This window comes from Carassius auratus, unplaced genomic scaffold (genome assembly GCF_003368295.1).
Source record: "Carassius auratus strain Wakin unplaced genomic scaffold, ASM336829v1 scaf_tig00214714_1_2670353, whole genome shotgun sequence".
Taxonomy (NCBI): Eukaryota; Metazoa; Chordata; class Actinopteri; order Cypriniformes; family Cyprinidae; genus Carassius; species Carassius auratus.
The window spans coordinates 49,584-70,093 of NW_020527778.1; the positions used below are offsets into that span (position 1 = coordinate 49,584).

A 20,510-nucleotide genomic window follows, 5' to 3' on the forward strand; every position below is an offset into this window, starting at 1 on the left:
CTTTTATTTGCATTTTTATATCAATGGTACAAGATTATCGATATAAATCAATGTGATAAACGAGTTAGGTCAAAATGAATCTAAAAGTAGTCTGATTATATTACCTAAAATTGTAATGTAGTGGATTATGTTTCTAAAATTTTGTCAAGTAATTTGGAGACCGTAACGGATTACAATTTGTAAGAATCTACTCCGCTCTGATTGTAGATATGTATAGAGATCTATGGTCATGACAGATATTCAGTTCAGTTAAAAATGACATGACGTGTGGCCAAGTGTGGTGTGCTATACTCAGAATTTGTGCTCTGCATTTCATTCATCCAAGTACACACACACACACACACACACACAAGTCTGACTCTAATCATAAGGACACGACCCTATGCCCCTGACCCAGATACTCTTTTGGGGATTTCTAGGCATTGTCGAAGGTGTCTCTTGTCTTTTCTCAAATGCATAATTCAATTTAGGGTCAAAACTGTAACTTTATCAGAAAGAATAAGACGCATCTCAACCAATTTGTTACAAAAAGAATCAAAATAACATTTATTGAACATGCATCCAACCTAAACTCATTACACTTGAGGAATATTTGACCCGAGCCGGATGGACAGTTCTGGAACCGTGACGTCCAGCGACTAGCAAGGGCTCTCTGAAAAATACTGATACTGAACAGGAAGTGTGTGTTCATGACAGGAAATGGAAAACTCCCCAAAGGTCTAAAGAGAAAGACCAAATCAAAAGTGTGTAATAATCACTTACCTCTCGTTCTAAAGCACACACAGTGAGACTAAACTTCCTACCTCCTGTCCCACAACAGTTTTTCTGCATGGACAGTTTGTCAGCATTTGGTTCGCTCTGTCTGTCATCTTATCACAGGCCCAATTTTCCTTCTGACGAAGATATCTATACCAGGGATTTTTCATATCTGCCGCTTTTGCTGGACCCATGATCGCTCCTACCCCGCCAAACACGGCCACTGAACACCAACAAGCGTCATCCCGTCACCTGCTCTGTCACGATCGGTGTTACAGGAAACACGGAGAGAGAACCAATTGCAGGTATGACATTTATTAAGGGGATATCCAAAAGGGTAAACAGTCCAGGCAGGGTCAAAACCAGAGAATCCAAATCAAACATAAACAAACAAGAAGACAAGGCAACAGCACGAACTGACGGACATGAATAATATTTAGACATTAGACAAGGACTCCGTAACGCAGACTAAGACAGACCGGGTATAAATAGACAGAAGGTGATAAGGGAACTGGAGACAGGTGGGGAACAATCAATTAACTCAAACAAGGAGGAAGGTGACCAAATAAGGGAACAGGAAGTTGATAAGGTGACAGACACCGTTGGAAGGAGGACACCTAGTGGAACCCCAGGGAACACCACCCAGACACTGTGACATGCTCTTCTCGCCAAGCCACACGTTGTGGACAAAAGATCGTGCAAATCCCCGAGCTTGCCTCACTCGACAACACTATTGTCCAGCCAAGACCGGGCTCTCTTATAATGCTGGATCGCCCCAGTTCTCACCGCTGCAAGCCTCTCTCACTTTTTCGGCCGTGGCGCAGTTTGATGCTACCTCCACTAGTGGCGAAGGCCATGCGGTGTAGTGATGTGTCGTTCGTGAAAGAATCGTTCTTTTTGAACAAATCTTTTAGGTGAACGAATCATTCTCGGTTTACTCTCATTAATGAAGAGTTTTCCAGAGTTGTCATCCACACTGAGCAAGTTTCATATGAGTCTGAAAGAGATCGAGAGCTCTCATTCGTGAACGAAAGGACTGAACCGGTACACATGTCGAGTTGATTAAACGGATTCTTGTCATTCGTAAATGCCATGAACTCATACACATCTTTTCTCGTTCGTAAACAAATTGATGAGAGTAAACCGGGTCAGTTAGCCATTTAGCATGTCAATCTTGCAAAATGCAAAGTGCAGTTATAGGTACTGTGCACATATGCTTGTTTACATATTTAGCATCCAAAACATAATTCCACGTTTAATCCCCGATTTATGGACTTGAATATATAGACCAATATATGAACTGTCTGACCAAACAATTAAAATTCTAATTATGCAAGAAAACCTTGTGCTTGCTCACCTGAACAATTTAAATAAACTTTATATATAGAATGCGATTATGAAGATGCTAAAGTTTGTTAAACGACGTTATAACTTAACTCTGTCGGATGACGATGACACTTTTTAACCACGAAGCAAAGGCATTTTTCCAGAGTTGTCATCCACACTGAAATTTCTGAAGACATTATATTTGCTCTACTCTGCATGTTTAAACCTCACTGAGATGATACAGACATAAGTTTCATGCAATTATTCTGGCAGGACCAATTATTTAGGGACATAAATTTCACCATTTACTGGCATGATTACTCAAAATGTTTCTAAAACGCAACTACCCTCGTGTTTTGCCGCAGGACAGCAAGTGTGAGTAAATTTTCTATTGTCTTTTTAGGACTGTAATATGAAAAGCATGCAGAGTAAATCTTTAGAAACCGCTTGAATTTGAATATCACATTACTGCAATTAACGTTACTGAAGCAAACGTGAGGCCACCTCCATTCGTAAACGCGCCCTCAACTCTTCTGCTCTCTCATGCTACTAACCATTTTTCTGTTCAGTGGCCTCCAGCTCCAGATTTGTTAGAGGGCAGAGGGTACCAAGACCTATTAGTGGTCAGACCGATTATATATATAAAAAAAAAAAAATCAGCCAACCCCTCTAGCGCCAGCCCATCCCCTTTCACTCAAACTCCTTATCTACCATAGCTATCTCCCCTAACATCCCCCTATCTATCTAAAACGGTCAATCCTCACTTCAGCCATCCCAGCAGTGCCCGCCCCTGCAGGAGCCTTTTTTTTCATATCTCCCGCAGGAGCCTTTTCTGTTTTTTCCTCACTGCCGCAGCAGTGTCTGCTTCTGCAAGAGCCTTTACCTATATTTCACCACTGCCGCAGCAGTTCTCGCTCCCGCAGGAGCCTAGAAAAAAAAAAAAAAGTCTGATTCGTCTATACTTGATAACAAAATTTTCGCTTACTTCATTAAATAAAGGTGGACCAAGAAAGAAAAAGCCACTACATGTGTATTAAAAAAAAAAAAAAAAAAAAATTAAGTCCATTCTCCAATTCAACTTCATCAGGCTCACTTTTATGTCCAACTCCGGAACGCTCAATCTAAATTCGCGCTGGACCCTCTCTTCATCAATGACTTAATATAAACCTTAACTGATCCTTGCTCAATCAGGCATACCCACAGAAAATTTTCCAGTCACTCATTTCACATCGGGGCAGCCGCTTAAGTTGGGGCTGTAGCTATCGAATATTTTAGTAATTCTCTTTACGCCCTCAAATCAAAACACTACTGACTCCTTGCAGTATGCGATTTCGGAGGTAGCGCTTGTCTCCTTCCGCCAACAAAAATGCGTTGTCACATTTAAAAAAAATATATATAATAATAATCATTGCGAAAGAACCTGATGTGAGATTTAAAATAAATTAAAAGAGGCTTTGAGGCAGAGGAATTTGCCTGGATCATTTTTTTGTAATCGAGGAATTGTTTCAGCCCTAAACTTAAGCAGCTCAAAAGGGCCCTCTCACATAATCAGATAGAGGCCATCGGTTGTTGTTCATCAGACATTTTAAAAAAAATAAAAATCTGCGTTTTAAATCATGTTGTCTACTTGATTAATCGAAGCCTCTCAGTCATCATTTCTTCGGTCAAAGTAAGGGCCCTCCAGCCATCTTTACAATCTCCTTGCCTATTCAGCATCAGACAGGGCTCTCCCTCCCGGTGCAGCAGAGCCACAGGCCCCCTTCGGTCGTTGTGACAGCCCTCCATCCAATGCATCAATGTTGTGGACCCCCTACGGAGCCTGGAAGAACCCTCCGAGGCGTAAAACCGTGCCTCTCATAAAACCGATATGGGGGACTTCAGTCGCGTCTCTTTGCCTTCTCAGCATCGGACTAGGGCTCCTCTTCCAGTGCAGCAGACCCACGGCTCCCTTCGGTCGCAGTGTGAACCCCAGTAGTGAGCATACATATATCCAATCTTCCTACCTCCTGTCCCACTACAGTTTTTCGGCATCCCTCCTCCACCCCAACTCCTCACTTCTAATCTATATATCCCAAATTAGGGATGGGGGGGTTATTTGGGTTCGGCTATGCTCCGGGCCCAGACCCCTTCCCCAGGAAAGCACGCCCAAATATGCCTACTTTTCGCCTTCAGATTAGATGTAAGGGTGAACTCGTGAAACAAACATTCTCCTTCTGTTAGAACTTATTACACTCGCATACACCGCATTCATTCTGCATTTAGATCTTATAGGTAATAGATTATAACACACACACACACACTCACACACACGCACGGACACACACACACACACACACACACACACGCCAACCTACACACGCTTTCTCTTTCATGAATGATTATTAGTGATGTCATCAATAATGTTGCTACTTGAACATTCAGTGACAAAATTACAGCATCATCATGTGCAGCAAACATCAGCCAATGTTTCTGATTGAAAACAAGTGTCCGAACAGAACCTGCAGGACGAGCCGATCATTCTGTCCCGAACGAAAGACAGCAGAAAGAGATTGGAGGACAGACAGAAAGCCAGACGCTGAGAAATAAGGTCAGGTGATTGCTGTGGTCAGGTGAATGTAGGCCAATATGTTGAACATTCAATTTCAATTAAATAAAAATCATGTCAAGTTTTTTTGCATATTTGACCTGCTTTTTGATGTCAGTTTTGATATCAGTTTGATGTCAGCATTAACTGCCCACTGGTAAACTGTTGCACAAACATAACAACAAAACTGCTGTCTTCAGGTAAATGAAGTGAGTGTGTTTTATATCATGTGACGTGACTCCTCATCAAACTCAGAGACTGACAGAGACACATGTGTGGTGACCCTTATGTATGTTAAAAACCTGCAGGAACATCCATGGATTTAATATAAAATTTGGGAATTAACAGTTATGTTTTTATCCAAATACAGTAAAAAATAAAATCTCAAAATTTAAAATGAGAGAGTCAGGTTAGTAAACTAAAGTTGATCTTAAATTTATTCATTCAATTGAATGATATGATGCAATTTATAACCGCTTGTTCAATAGAAGATCAAATATTATGAAAATGATTCATTTTTTACTCTCTTCTCATTTCAGTAACTGTATATTGCGTCTGTTAATGAGCGACTGTCTTCAGGTAAATGATGTGAGTGTGTTTGCATATTGCTCAGATGCTTCAGTGCTCTGAGAGTGTTTATAGTGCTGTGAGTTTAACACTTCATCACTGACACACACAACAATCTTCATCAACATGACCTTCATCATCATCTTCATCTGGACTCTCACAGCGTTTGCTCAAGGTTTGTGCAGCACAAGTTTGATATCAATTCATTTCTTCAAGTATATTGTCAAAGTTTTGAGTTGATTTTCTTCTTGTTGTGTGTTTCAGAGAGTAGAGGACAGATCAGCGTCACTCAGAGTCCCTCAACAGCAGCTCAACCAGGAGAAACAGTGAAGATCAGCTGCAAAACTAGCACTGATGTGCGCAGATATAGTGATGGAGATGAAGATTTATACTGGTACTTACAGAAACCTGGAGAAGCTCCTAAACTCCTGATTTATTATGTAAAAAAGCTTAAGTCAGGAACTCCATCTAGATTCAGTGGCAGTGGATCTAACAGTAATTTCACTCTGACCATCAGTGGAGTCCAGACTGAAGATGCTGGACATTATTACTGTCAGAGTGCACACATCATCAGTAGTAGCTGGGTGTTCACACAGTGATAAAGCGTGGTACAAAAACCTGTGTCAGTCAGAGTCACAGTGACTGAACTGATGCTGCAGCTGCTCAAAGGAGGATCTGAAACTCTGTTGTTTTTGCTCTTTCTCCTCATATTCTGACTCTCTGTAGGGAGAAGAGAAATGCTGGAAACTGGACTGATTGAATCTGCACAGCTTTGAGGTTTTGATTTGATTCATTGTGCTCTTATAGATCCGTCACATAATGGAGATTGAAGCTCAACATCTGTCTCACAAACACATGCAGCTGTTTTCAGTCACAGATACAGCTGCTATAATGAATGATGAATGACAAAACTCTAGGATACTTAAATTCAGCACAGAAACTCACAGTTCAATAACATATTTAATTTGATGAATGATATGTAAACCTTGTTTCACAGCTCTTCAAACTCTCTCTTTCAGGTCGGTTCAGCAAATGCTTCACATAAAGATCAGACAGTGTCTCTGCTGATTTATGATCCTAAAACCCTCATATTGTGTGTCAGAGTTTCTCCATCGACTGTAAAACCAGCGATCGATCTCAGTTACTGTACACTACTGTTGAAACAATTGGGATCACCCATACACAAATGTAATAAATGCAGCTACATCTATTACATTTCCATAAACATATGTATGTATGCATTTTTGGACATATATGTCAATTTACATGCATATCCATTATTAAAACTTGTACATGTAGATATTATGTAAGCAAGATGGACATTATATATATATATATATATATATATATATATATATATATATATATATATATATATATATATATATATATATATGTATAAACATACAGACATTTTGTCTATATGTTGTTTTAATAAAATTGCATATGTTCACATATATGGCTGCTACATATACCACAGAAAAATATCATCATATAGATATTATTAACATATGGACATGTATGTGTGAAAATTATGTATCACATTATGGGTAACACATGAAAATATCACTTTCAATATTGACCAGTATACAACATATTATATTTCCATATGGGCACTAAGTTATTTTTTATCTTTTGAAAGAAAAAACTCATTTCAGACAGGACCACTTTGGCAAATTACTTGAGTTTATTGAACACAATTTATCTTTGGCCGTATGGTTCCTTTTGGGGGTTCTGGCTTCTAAACATTGACACGGGGCAGTCCAGTCGCCTGTCAGTGACGTTAGTTACCCTTTTTTACCACCTTTACTGACATAGAAACCACATGACAACAGTGTCGTGGACAAATGCGGAAGTAGTGTCTAGCGTCCAGCAAACCACTAGCTTGCTTCAAGCAGTTCCTTATTTACTTCTTCTTGCACGTTTTATGGTGGATTGTGTAACTTATTTATGGAGCATAATTACTGTTTACCATCTGCCGCTGGTTCTAGCGACAAGGAAAGCTCCCGTAAACGTAAGTGTACGGGCCAACCAAACGAACCAAGAAGAGTTTGGGAGAAGAGGAGAGAAAGAGCGATGATCAATATCAGTGTTGCATTTTCTAGATGGAGGGAGTTTCGCGACAAACTATAGCAAGAAAGAGATGACGATCTCGATTGTGTTTTACTCAACAGGTGAGTTGCTTGATTCATATCTTTACAGAAAACATATGCTATTATAACGATCCACAAGATTAGTATTATGGGGAATACACGCCAAACGCGGGGCATCACGTCTCTAGACCCATGCGAGGACTCGCCTGATCCATAGCGTCTTTGCATTGACTTTGTATGTAGCGTTAATCTAATTGTGCAAATCGTTGAACTTCTGTTTGCTATGTTTTTAGTTGTAAAGCTTCCATTACTTGGGTCTAGTGCAATATAATAAAATTATGACATCAAACACAACATTAATAAAACTTTACCTCATCTGTTAAGTCCATGATTAAGTGCATGATTTAGCCGATCTTAAATGTACACCATAATAACACTTTCCTTTATTTTCACTTTTCTTTTTAATTGCGACAGTTTTAAAGGTCCCGTTTTACGCACTTTTTTGAAGCTTTGATTGTGTTTACAATGTGCAATATAACATTTGTTCATGTTTCGCGTGTAAAAAAAACACAGTATTTTTCACACAATTCACCTATCTGTATACTGCTGTTTTCACTGTCACAAAAACGGGCTGATGACTTCCTTGTTCTATGAAGCCTCTCCTTCAGAAATACGTGACGAGTTCTGATTGGGCCAGCAGTTCCTGTGTTGTGATTCGACAGCAGCTGAGCTTGCGCTGCCCTCCTGCTAACGTGATTGGGCTAGAACGCACGTGCTGGAGATGTATTTATAGTCACAGGAGCGTTTTTACTGACGAGATACGCATGAAAACCGCATTAGTTTTTTTTCACAGCCCTAACATCTAGTTAACAAAGCTAAACAGCGTTGCCCTTTGTGTAATAAGTTACAGAAACTGTTAAACGCACCAACTTAAATAATAAAATACACTTACCAGTTGTGGTCCATAAACAACGCCTTCTCCAGACTGCTCCATCTTTCAAGAATAATCTTTGTGCAAATCCGGCATGAAAATGATTGAGATTGAGAAAGTTGTCCTCAGCAAAATGAGCTGCACATAGTATTAAATGTGCATTATAATTTTCGGGAACCGAGTTAAACATAAATTGTAACCATTAATCTCAAAGTACAGCGTTCCTGTGAAGCCCAAACAAAGGTGATTGGACTCAGAGATGAAAAAAACAGCGTTTCAACGACATGGCGACAAAAACAAACAGCTCTTCCTTCTTCTCCGTCGGAGCGCAACAAGACCACGCCCCCTGTTTATGAATTCATGTGGGCGGTGGTTAGTCAAAAAAACTGTTTTAGTGATGTCATTCCTGCAGGAACTAGAGGGCTGTAGTCCAAACGGGTGGTTTTTTGTAGGCGAATTCTGTTAAATCAAATATCTCGCTTGGCATTGAACTTTGAGCTTTAGAATTTTACAGATATTATTTATACTCTAACAACAACATTACACACTAACTAAATTGTAAAATATGGAATCACGAAGAAGGGGACCTTTAAGGTTTAGTTTAACTGAGAAGGGAAAATGTTGTTTAAGTTACCTTTAAATGCTCAAAGTGCATACTGTTTCATTGAAAACAAAACCAAACATACTTAACAGGGGCCACTCAAGTATTTAGTTCTGGGTTTACCATGATTTGTCATTTCGAGCCATCGCTGACTGAAGCAGCAACCTCCGGCAGAGTTTTTTTTTTTTTTTAAACCTTTTTTAAAATCTTTAAAACACTGCATTAAATGTCAAGCATTTTCAATCACCCGTACGACCCTGTATGATGGTGAACACGACAGGATAAAGCCTTGACCGTTTGATGAATCGCGGGGAAAGTGTCTACATCAAGTGCTTCCTCATATCACTCTCAGTCCATCGCTTGATAAACAACGTGGTGAATTCACTTAGTTCACAACTTGAAATCTGGTGAGATGCTCTGTGGGAATCCTGCCGTCTGATAAGTTCCTGGGCGAGCGATAGCTCTTGTAAGTAGTTTGAGCACACTTACCGAGAAGTAGTGCCACGTAAATATGTTCTGTGTCTAATTAGAGAGTGGTAGTGATTGGAGCCTATGCCTCCGTGGCCTGACTGAACTAACACTGCACTCGATTAAACTGATCAAAAGACATTTATAATGTTCAAATAAATGCTGTTCTTTTGAACTTTATATTCATCAAAGAATCCTTAAATATAAAATTACAGCATCCTCAATTATTCAGCAGCACAACTGTTTTCAACATTGATAATAATCAGAAATGTTTCTGGAGCAGTAAATCATCATATTAGACTGATTTCTGAAGATCATGTGACACTGAAGACTGGAGGAATGATGCTGAAAATACAGCTGCACATAAATACAATAAATATATAGTGATGTTTCTTAAGTTCCCTCAAACCAACTGAGCTGAAATACATTTATTTACAAAAACCATCAATAATCAAAATGTTTAAAGTTATTAGTGAATCCATAATCATATTCCAATCCTGTAATAAACCGACAGATGATAACCAGTCAAAATAATTGTAAAAGATTAGACAGTGTGATCTACAGATACGATGATTGACAGGATGAAATGAATGAGCAAACTTCATTTAGAAGCTCATTTAAATACAGGATCAGTTCATTTGCATATTGATCAGATGCTTCAGTGCTCTGAGAGTGTTTATAGTGCTGTGAGTTTAACACTTCATCACTGACACACACAGCAATCTTCATCAACATGACCTTCATCATCATCTTCATCTGGACTCTCACAGCGTTTGCTCAAGGTTTGTGCAGCACAAGTTTGATATCAATTCATTTCTTCAAGTATATTGTCAAAGTTTTGAGTTGATTTTCTTCTTGTTGTGTGTTTCAGAGAGTAGAGGACAGATCAGCGTCACTCAGAGTCCCTCAACAGCAGCTCAACCAGGAGAAACAGTGAAGATCAGCTGCAAAACCAGCACTGATGTGTACATGGATAGTTCACAGCGTCATTATACCAGCTGGTACTTACAGAAGCCTGGAGAAGCTCCTAAACTCCTGATTTATTTTGCTAAAGATCTCTACACTGGAACTCCATCTAGATTCAGTGGCAGTGGATCTAACAGTGATTTCACTCTGACCATCAGTCGAGTCCAGACTGAAGATGATGGACATTATTACTGTCTGGGTCGCCACGATATCGGCGGCACAACTTTCACACAGTGATAAAGCATCGTACAAAAACCTCTGTCACACTCAAATGAACACAAACTGCACGACACACACACACTCATATACAAGATAATTGGATTGACTTTCACAAAAACAGCTTCATCATATCTAAATCTCTCTTGATGCATGAAAACTAGGTATTATTTATAAATAAAGTAAATAAAATAATTAAATTGCATTATTCATGAAATGCATGTATAAATCCCATTTTCATTAGACATTAATTTTGGTTATCTAAATTATCATTTAAAATCATGAAAGCAGCTTTTAAAATATGTTTTGATGACCTTTGATCTCTGGAATGACCTTTGCCCTCTCATGGAGTTCACAGTAATATACTTGTTTCTTGATGAAACTGTGATTTCAATCATCAGAAAACCCTGGAGCTTCAGACAGATTAATGTGTTTTGACTCATAACATGAGAAAAGATGATTTATGTGCATCATCTGCTGTAAGCCGTGCACAGATTTACATAGAGACGATTTGCATTTCAGCACAAGCTTCATGAGGTTTTATAACTCTGTGAGTTTGAGAATCTGAACAACAGCAACCATGAGCTTCATCACCATCTTCATCTGGATCTTCACCAGCTACTGTTTCACAGGTGAGGAGATAAACATACTCTATTCTTACTGACCATCTGTGCCAGAAATACTGTCCTTCAACAAATACTGAATTCTGAATGTTGATTCATTTTTCTTGATGTAGAATCAGCAGCTGGAGTGACAGTCACTCAGACGCCTGCAGAGAAACCTGTTCAACCAGGAGACAAAGTTACCATGTCCTGTAAAACCAGTCCTGAAGTTTACCAGGGTTACAGTTTTCAGCCTTTATCCTGGTACTTACAGAAACCTGGAGAAGCTCCTAAACTCCTGATTTATTATGCAAACCGTCTCCAGTCAGGAACTCCATCTAGATTCAGTGGCAGTGGATCTAACAGTGATTTCACTCTGACCATCAGTGGAGTCCAGACTGAAGATGCTGGACATTATTACTGTCAGAGTTACCACTGCAGAACAGATTCTGATGGTGATTGTGTGGGTGACTTTGTGTTCACACAGTGACAAAGCATCGTACAAAAACCTCTGTCACACTCAAATGAACACACACACACTCACACACTGATACTTTGGAAAATTGGATTGACTTTCACAAAAACAGCCTCATCATCACTAAATGTCTCTTGATGCATGAAAACTAGAAATTATTTATAAATAAAAAAAGTAAATAAATTAAACTACATTACTCAGAAAATGCATTTATTAATCACAGTTTTATTAGACATTTTAGTTTTGGGTATCTAAATGATCATTTATTTCTCTAAGCATTTGAAATAATTAAAAAAGCTTTTAAAAGATGTTTTGATGACCTTTGACCTCTGGAATGACCTTTGCCCTCTCACGGAGTTCACAGTGACATGCTTGTTTCTTTATGCAACTGTGATTGAAACATCAGAAAACATGGAGCTTTAGACACATTCATGTGTTTTTGACTCATAACATGAAATAAGATCCTGAACACTGTAATGTTTTATGTGCATCATCTGCTGTAAGCTGTACACAGATTTACATAGAGATGATTTGCATTTCAGCACAAGCTTCAGGAGGTTTTATAACTCTGTGAGTTTGAGAATCTGAACAACAGCAACCATGAGCTTCATCACCATCTTCATCTGGATCTTCACCAGCTACTGTTTCACAGGTGAGGAGATAAACATACTCTATTCTAACTGACCATCTGTGCCAGAAATACTGTCCTTCAACAAATACAGAATTCTGAATGTTGATTCATTTTTCTTGATGTAGAATCAGCAGCTGGAGTGACAGTCACTCAGACGCCTGCAGTGAAACCTGTTCAACCAGGAGACAAAGTTACCATGTCCTGTAAAACCAGTCCTGAAGTTTACCAGGGTTGGGGTGTTCAGCCTTTACACTGGTACTTACAGAAACCTGGAGAAGCTCCTAAACTCCTGATTTATGCTGCAAACACTCTCCAGTCAGGAACTCCATCTAGATTCAGTGGCAGTGGATCTAACAGTGATTTCACTCTGACCATCAGTGGAGTCCAGACTGAAGATGCTGGACATTATTACTGTCAGAGTTATCACAGTAATTATGTGTTCACACAGTGATAAAGCGTGGTACAAAAACCTGTGTCAGTCAGAGTCACAGTGACTGAACTGATGCTGCAGCTGCTCAAACACTATCACTCACTACTGACACACAGAGACCAAACACACAACTACACATGAGCTCACAACTGAGTCAGGAGTCAAATCAGCTCTATTAGACTGGGATCTGTCCTGAGACAGAAAACAGAGAGATAAACTGATATCAAAGCAAACAATTATATTGCAATATCTTGTTTTGGTTTGTACATTACATTTTGCACATTAAACTACAAACCATTAAACTAGCATTAACTTCTTAACTTCTTCATCTCAAGCTAATGATGAATTTATTACTCATAACTCATTTCTGATGAGCAGAAGTGAAACTGTTCCAGTTCAGAGCGTTTAACCGATCAAACAGAGAAACTGTGAGTTTGAGCTGAAATCAGATTTGCATTGACAGCTTTAGTGATTCTGATGATCTCAGAATAGAGCAGCTCCGTCTCCAGAGACCATGTTCAAACCCCAAGAGCTTCAGTTCACATTTACTGCTAAACACAGCTGTTCTCAACTATTACAATCCATCAACAGCAGCTGAAACTTTAGTGAAGGAAGGACACACTGATCAATGATGCAGTCGGACACAAATGGAAGGCGTTCAGAAGCTTTATTGAATGAACAGCAATGGCAGCACATTGAAAGACTGCTTGAGTATTGAGCTGTAAATCAGGAGACTGCTGTGAATCCTGCTGCTCTTCACTGGAGAAACATCAGCACTCGGAGCTCTTGAGGAACGAGGTCTCCTGAGCAGCTCCGTCATGTGTTACTCTGCAGACGAAGCGCTCGCCGGCTTCCCAGCGTGCTTTGCTGAGGCTCAGGACGCTGCTGCGGCTGTAGCGTCCGTCCCGCTCGCTCTCTGCGCTGGTCTGAACCCCCTGGGTGACCTCTGACCCGTCCAGCGTCCAGCTCACCTGCGCCCCCTGTGGAGAGTAAGAGCTGAGCAGACAGAGCAGTGCGGCTGAGTCTCCAGAGATCTGCAGAGAAGAGGGAGGCAGCAGAGACACGGAGGGCTTCACGGAGGGACCAGCTGAAACACACACACACACACACACACAAACAAACACAAAACACTCAGTTATTCACATCTGCAGCTGCAATCTTCAATGTGAAAGTCACAATCAGTACATAATTTTACTGTAACTCCACATCAATGCTGTCCTTCATATAACAGATTAAAATGATTCTCCATTAGAAGAATTAATATTTACTATTATTACAATAAAAAAAAAAAAGTTACAAGGTAAAAGACTAAAAATGCTACGGTGAAAACCTGTTGATCAGTTCACTGAACGTTATTTTACTATATACAATGAAAAATTTTAATAAATCTAACTGGACATTTCATGTAATTTTACAGTACAATACTGTACATTTTTGGAAGTGAAGAACAAGAAGTCTGGCAAACACTGCTTTAATTTTTACTGTAAATTTTACATATTTATTTTTTACAGTGATCAAGTATAAGATACTGTGTACTGTATTCATAAATATATCACTTCTCTAAAGTAAACATGAAATACAGTTAAATTTATGCTAATTTGTTACTTTCTGAAATAAATACATTTAAAACATCTCATATAACTTTATATTACATTTTTTATAACTGGTTACTTCAATTTATTATTTTAAAAATAGAAATAATTCAGGACATCTTCTCATAAACATAGTTATATTAAACTTAATGGTTTAAATCATTTATTTTAACTGTTTATCAACTGAACTTCTTTTTGACTAATGATGGCAGCAATTAAATTACATTTTCTCTACATTATTAACATTACTATACTTTTATGTCATGCACCAGTTGAATTATATTAAGAAATAATAAAGAAAATTCGTAAAAAGGGGCATTAATTAAAAATTATTAAAATGTTAGCATACATCAGGTGTTACAAAAAGTAATTTAAAACATCAAGTAAAAAGATAAACTATGGCTTGGAAAGTCAAAATATGGAATATCACCAAATATTTCTCAACATTGCAGACAAAATGTAATAATTAAAATTACAACAACTGGTGCAAAATAAAATAAATAAATAAATACAACTTTACTATATATAAGATGTAAAATGTAATTAGAGCTTCTTTGTAAAATGTATTTAAAGAAATTAATAATATTGTTGCCAAATGTTATCAAATAAAATTAAACCTCTATTTAAAACACACACACATTATATATTTATATTAGATCATTTAAGAAAGACTTACTTCTGATCGTCAGTTTAGTTCCTCCACCAAAAGTGAACCACAGTGTTTCATTCTAGTGAAAGCGTCGTACAAAAACCTCCTTCACACTCAAATGAACACACACACACACACACACACACACACACACATGGATTATTGGACTAAAGTGATGAAAATCTCTGTATTGATACATTTTCTTTACACATCTTCATTTGGGTTTCTAAAAGATCATATATTTCTCAAAGCAGTTTTAATGAGTTTTGATGACCTGTGACCTCTGAAATGACCTTTGCCCTCACACTGAGTTCACAGGGACATACTTGTTTCTCTGAATGTTTCAGCTCTGTCACTGAATCAAGAGAAAACCTGCAGTCTGAACCAGAGACTCACACAGAATGAAAAAGACATGATTTCCAGATTTGTAAAGAAGTGAGAACACACAGCACTGGATCATGAGACTAAAACAGGTTTAGAGGCTCAGGTTTCATCTGCATGTGGGGATGTTCATGTCTGTTTTCCTCCAGGAGGGTTTTTCCACAGAGAGTCACTTTGCATCAGCACATGCTTCAGCGCTCCGAGTGTTTATAGCGTTCAGACTCAACACTTTATAACACACTGCTGTTTACCACGGTACAAAACCAACAAACACAATGAATCTCTTCAGCAGCTTCATCTGGATTCTGGCAGCTTTTATTCCAGGTAACAGAAGTCAAAGATGCTCATTTTTGACTCTTTAATGTTGATTTGATTTGATTGAACACATATAATGTTGTTGTCAGCAGCATCCAGAGGAATCACTGTGACTCAGCCTGAAGCTGTGACTGTTTCTGAACGACAAGACGCCACGATAGAGTGTAAAACTGATCCTGGAATAACTGGCTTGGGTTTAGCTTGGTATCAGCAGAAACCTGGAGAAGCTCCTAAACTCATCATTTATGGTGTAAACAATCTCGAAGATGAGAGTTTCAGTCGATTCAGTGGGAATGGAGAATCAGGTGGGACTGATTTCTCTTTGACCATCAGTGGAGTCCAGACTGAAGATGTTGCACATTATTACTGTCAGAGTTTCCACATCACAGACAGTAACTTGGTGTTCACACAGTGATAAAGCGTGGTACAAAAACCTGTGTCAGTCAGAGTCACAGTGACTGAACTGATGCTGCAGCTGCTCAAACACTATCACTCACTCAACAGGGAAAAAACATATTAATATCATCTTACAATAAACATCAGTTTTGTTGAGCTACAACATTTATTTTTGATTATAATTTTTCTGAAGTTATTTTTGTCTCCTGATATTTTCAGTCCTTCATGTAGAAATCCATCCACTTTCGATCTTCAGTGGATATTTTTCCGTCCTTCACTATATTTATGAGTTTCTTCATTTATGATTTATCCTCAATCTTTCTAAACTGCATCATCAGCATCATAAACATGTTCTGCTTCATCAGTTTAATAAGTCCATCATTGATTATTATTATGATTTATTAAGTTCATGCCACATAATGCAAATATTAACAGCATCATATATAATGTTTCTCAATTTCAGAACAAATGATAATGAATATAATTTATATAAATATTCATGCAGGAAAGATTAACAATGATATAAAGATTAATTTTCAAATGAAAGAGCAGATTACCCAACAGATGCAGTTAACCATTAAAAAACATATGTATATCACCATATTTACATTTATTTGACAAAGATTTATAAAGAGTGAACATGTATTATATCATGTGTGACGTAACTCCTCATCAAACTCAGAGACTGACAGAGATATGTGTGTGATGATCCTCATGTCTGTTAAAAACCTGCAGAACATCCATAGATTTAATATAAAATTTGGGAATTAAAGTCTAATATGAGAGAGTCAGATGAATCTACTAAAGTTGATCTTAAATTCAATACCGCCGATCCCTGGGTCAAAATACCCATCTTGGAAAGTATGTTCAAAATAACTGTGGTTATGTCTTAAGTGGAAGATAACAGATGAGAAAAAAAAACAGATATGTATTATATTGGATGCATGAGCGTCTAATTTAGCTACTAATTGATGTAATGTAAATCCAAGAAAATGAAAGAAAGAAAATCACTCACTGCTCTTGACTGAATGACTTTGTAGTTTTAATAAGAATTAATGAACAGTCAAACCAACAATTATTCAGACACCAGATATAATTTTTTATATTGTTTTTGTTTTTACTAGTAGGTTCAGGACACTAGTGAGTATAGCAAAATAAAGTGAAAATTTAGTATAGCAAAGTAAATTTACTGTCAAACTATATTTGCTGTATTGTATTGCAATATAGCATGACACAATATCTAATGGTGGTGTTACGGTTTAACTTGTTACCGTGTTATCTGGTGACCAACTTCCTGGTTCAGGTCTCCGCTGCAGATGTGAATCATGTGATGGAACGACGGCAGCAGATTCAGCGTTTCTGAAACCACAGACTGATGTGATAGTATTAAGTGTCTAATAAACACAGACTTGCTCATTGCATGAATCTGATATTCTTGTAAAGATAACAAGTTATTGGTATGATCACCCGTAGAGGCTGAAGTAAGTAGTATTAAACAAAAAATTAAAATAAAGTAAGTCTGTGTTGGCACAGGTTTTCGAACACGCGTTAAAAGACGGCACGCAGCGAGACGACAGTCATGAACCACCGAGCTACCGATCTACACCAGATCAACTCCAGATCTCTGGATTCAAGACAGCACTTTCGGCGTCACATTGTGCAGCTGCTTAATCGAGGAAATGTGATCGTGTTAACTTGTGACCTGTGTTTACCGATTATGAAAATAAACCATAGCAGAACCCTGGCCTGACTACATTTTATGGTTTATGATGTTATATTTCATGACGTCTCAGACAACTATAAATTTGTGGCTACTGTGGGTTAATTATAAACGCTATCCTTAACTCATATTTACCATAGTAAAAACATGGTAAATTTTTTATTCTCATCATTCCATGCTCCTTCTTAGCGTCATCAAACCACGCGATTGTTATTGTTTTGGTAGTGCGCCCTCTACTGGAAGTTACTACAACCTGTACCTTTAACTCTGAGTTCTTGTCATATTTTATTACCATTTTCTAAACCATAGCAAATAAGCTGTGAAAATGTGAGAAATGTGGAAAGTGTCTGTATAAATTTAGTTTTGTCTGTACAGTATATTAGATTTTTACAGTGAAGACTATGCAGTACTATTTTACATTTAATTATTTGGTTTCTGTACCTGGACACTTACAAGTAAAAAAAAACTGTGACCTTCTCTAAAGTTGCATGCGATATTGGTATAAACTTTTCTAACATCAATAGCATTTGAAGAGAATTATATACTGTAATTAAAACAACTGTAAACTGTTCATCTAGGTGTCATCTATAATGCACACCTATTATATTTTTGATATTTATTAAAATAAACTCTAAATCATATGTAAATTATGCTACTTTTTCACAACCAAATGGACTCAGATGCAAACTTGAAGCTCGATAGCATTTGAGGAGAAAGACTTAGAGTCATAAAAACAACAGTAATCTGTTCATTACAATGCACACCTTTTACATTTTTAGTATCTATTAAAATAAATTGTAAATCATTTAGGTAAAAAATTAGGCCCGTGTATCAATTTCAGGCACATTCCTTTGAAACTTTTTTAGATGATATAATAAGTTTTAATGTCAGAAATAATTTCTTCATCCCCAACGCATCTAATATTTTCTCTGACTTTCCAGGTTACAATCTGGAAACACACAATCAGTGACAGGATGAAATGAATGAGCAAACTTCATTTAGAAGCTCATTTAAATACAGGATCAGTTCATTTGCATATTGCTCAGATGCTTCAGTGCTCTGAGAGTGTTTATAGTGCTGTGAGTTTAACACTTCATCACTGACACACACAACAATCTTCATCAACATGACCTTCATCATCATCTTCATCTGGACTCTCACAGCGTTTGCTCAAGGTTTGTGCAGCACAAGTTTGATATCAATTCATTTCTTCAAGTATATTGTCAAAGTTTTGAGTTGATTTTCTTCTTGTTGTGTGTTTCAGAGAGTAGAGGACAGATCAGCGTCACTCAGAGTCCCTCAACAGCAGCTCAACCAGGAGAAACAGTGAAGATCAGCTGCAAAACCAGCAAGGATGTGAACAGGGATAAAGATGGAGATGATTATATATTCTGGTACTCACAGAAACCTGGAGAAGCTCCTAAACTCCTGATTTATTATGCAAAAAAGCTTCAGTCAGGAACTCCATCTAGATTCAGTGGCAGTGGATCTAACAGTGATTTCACTCTGACCATCAGTGGAGTCCTGACTGAAGATGCTGGACATTATTACTGTAAGAATTTACACTGCAGAACAGATTCTAGTGGTTATTGTGCGGGTGATGTTGTGTTCACACAGTGATAAAGTGTCGTACAAAAACCTGTGTCAGTCAGAGTCACAGTGACTGAACTGATGCTGCAGCTGCTCAAAGGAGGATCTGAAACTCTGTTGTTTTTGCTCTTTCTCCTCATATTCTGACTCTCTGTAGGGAGAAGAGAAATGCTGGAAACTGGACTGATTGAATCTGCACAGCTTCGAGGTTTTGATTTGATTCATTGTGCTCTTATAGATCCGTCACATGATGGAGATTGAAGCTCAACATCTGTCTCACAAACACATGCAGCTGTTTTCAGTCACAGATACAGCTGCTATAATGAATGATGAATGACAAAACTCTAGGATACTTAAATTCAGCACAGAAACTCACAGTTCAACAACATATTTAATTTGATGAATGATATGTAAACCTTGTTTCACAGCTCTTCAAACTCTCTCTTTCAGGTCGGTTCAGCAAATACTTCACATAAAGATCAGACAGTGTCTCTGCTGATTTATGATCCTAAAACCCTCATATTGTGTGTCAGAGTTTCTCCATCGACTGTAAAACCAGCGATCGAGCTTAGTTACTGTACACGACTGTTGAAACGATTGAGATCACCCATACACAAATGTAATATATGCAAGTACCGTATTTTTCGGACTATAAGCTGCACCTGAGTATAAGTCGCATCAGTCCAAAAATACATCAAGATGACGAAAAAAACATACATAAGTCGCACTGGACTATAAGTCGCATTTATTTAGAACCAAGATCCAAGAGAAAACATTACCGTCTCCAGCCGCGAGAGGGCGCTCTATGCTGCTCACTGCTCCTGTAGTCTACACTGAAGACATAGAGCGCCCTCTCGCGGCTGGAGACGGTAATGTTTTCTCTTGGTTCATGTCTCTTAGTTCATTTCTCTTGGTTCATGTCAAATTAATTTTGATAAATAAGTCGCAACTGACTATAAGTCGCAGGATCAGCCAAACTATGAAAAAAAGTGCTTATAGTCTATAAAATATGGTACATGTATTAAATTTCCATACACATATGTGTGTTTATGTATGTTAAAAAACTTGTATATCTATATCTATGTCTATATATATATATATATATATATATATATATATATTAGTGGTGGGCATAGATTCTCACTGTGATCTTGAAATTAATCTAGATTAAAATGGCTCATTCGAATTCTGCCGAAGGCATTCAGAATATGTGTGTTACCC

At 37.9% G+C, this 20,510-nt stretch overlaps 6 gene segments (V, D, J or C); all 6 read left to right on the forward strand.

Annotated features, from left to right (window-relative positions):
* Positions 1–5,359: 5,359 nt before the first annotated feature.
* On the forward strand, positions 5,360–5,832 carry LOC113092724 (Ig kappa chain V region 3547-like). The segment is given in 2 exon segments: positions 5,360–5,408; positions 5,498–5,832. Coding segments are annotated over 2 exon segments (384 nt in total).
* A 4,223-nt stretch (positions 5,833–10,055) lies between these two features.
* On the forward strand, positions 10,056–10,543 carry LOC113092796 (immunoglobulin kappa variable 4-1-like). The segment is given in 2 exon segments: positions 10,056–10,108; positions 10,198–10,543. Coding segments are annotated over 2 exon segments (381 nt in total).
* Positions 10,544–11,058: 515 nt separating this feature from the next.
* LOC113092725 (Ig kappa chain V region K29-213-like) lies at positions 11,059–11,600 on the forward strand. The segment is given in 2 exon segments: positions 11,059–11,140; positions 11,245–11,600. Coding segments are annotated over 2 exon segments (408 nt in total).
* Positions 11,601–12,155: 555 nt separating this feature from the next.
* LOC113092797 (immunoglobulin kappa variable 1-8-like) lies at positions 12,156–12,655 on the forward strand (the record flags this gene model as incomplete). The annotated part of the segment is given in 2 exon segments: positions 12,156–12,237; positions 12,342–12,655. Coding segments are annotated over 2 exon segments (366 nt in total), but the record flags the coding sequence as incomplete, so codon positions are not given.
* A 2,371-nt stretch (positions 12,656–15,026) lies between these two features.
* Positions 15,027–16,136, forward strand: LOC113092788 (immunoglobulin kappa variable 1D-13-like). The segment is given in 2 exon segments: positions 15,027–15,592; positions 15,673–16,136. Coding segments are annotated over 2 exon segments (375 nt in total).
* A 2,551-nt stretch (positions 16,137–18,687) lies between these two features.
* Positions 18,688–19,982, forward strand: LOC113092808 (Ig kappa chain V-III region PC 7183-like). The segment is given in 2 exon segments: positions 18,688–18,874; positions 18,964–19,982. Coding segments are annotated over 2 exon segments (405 nt in total).
* Positions 19,983–20,510: the final 528 nt, after the last annotated feature.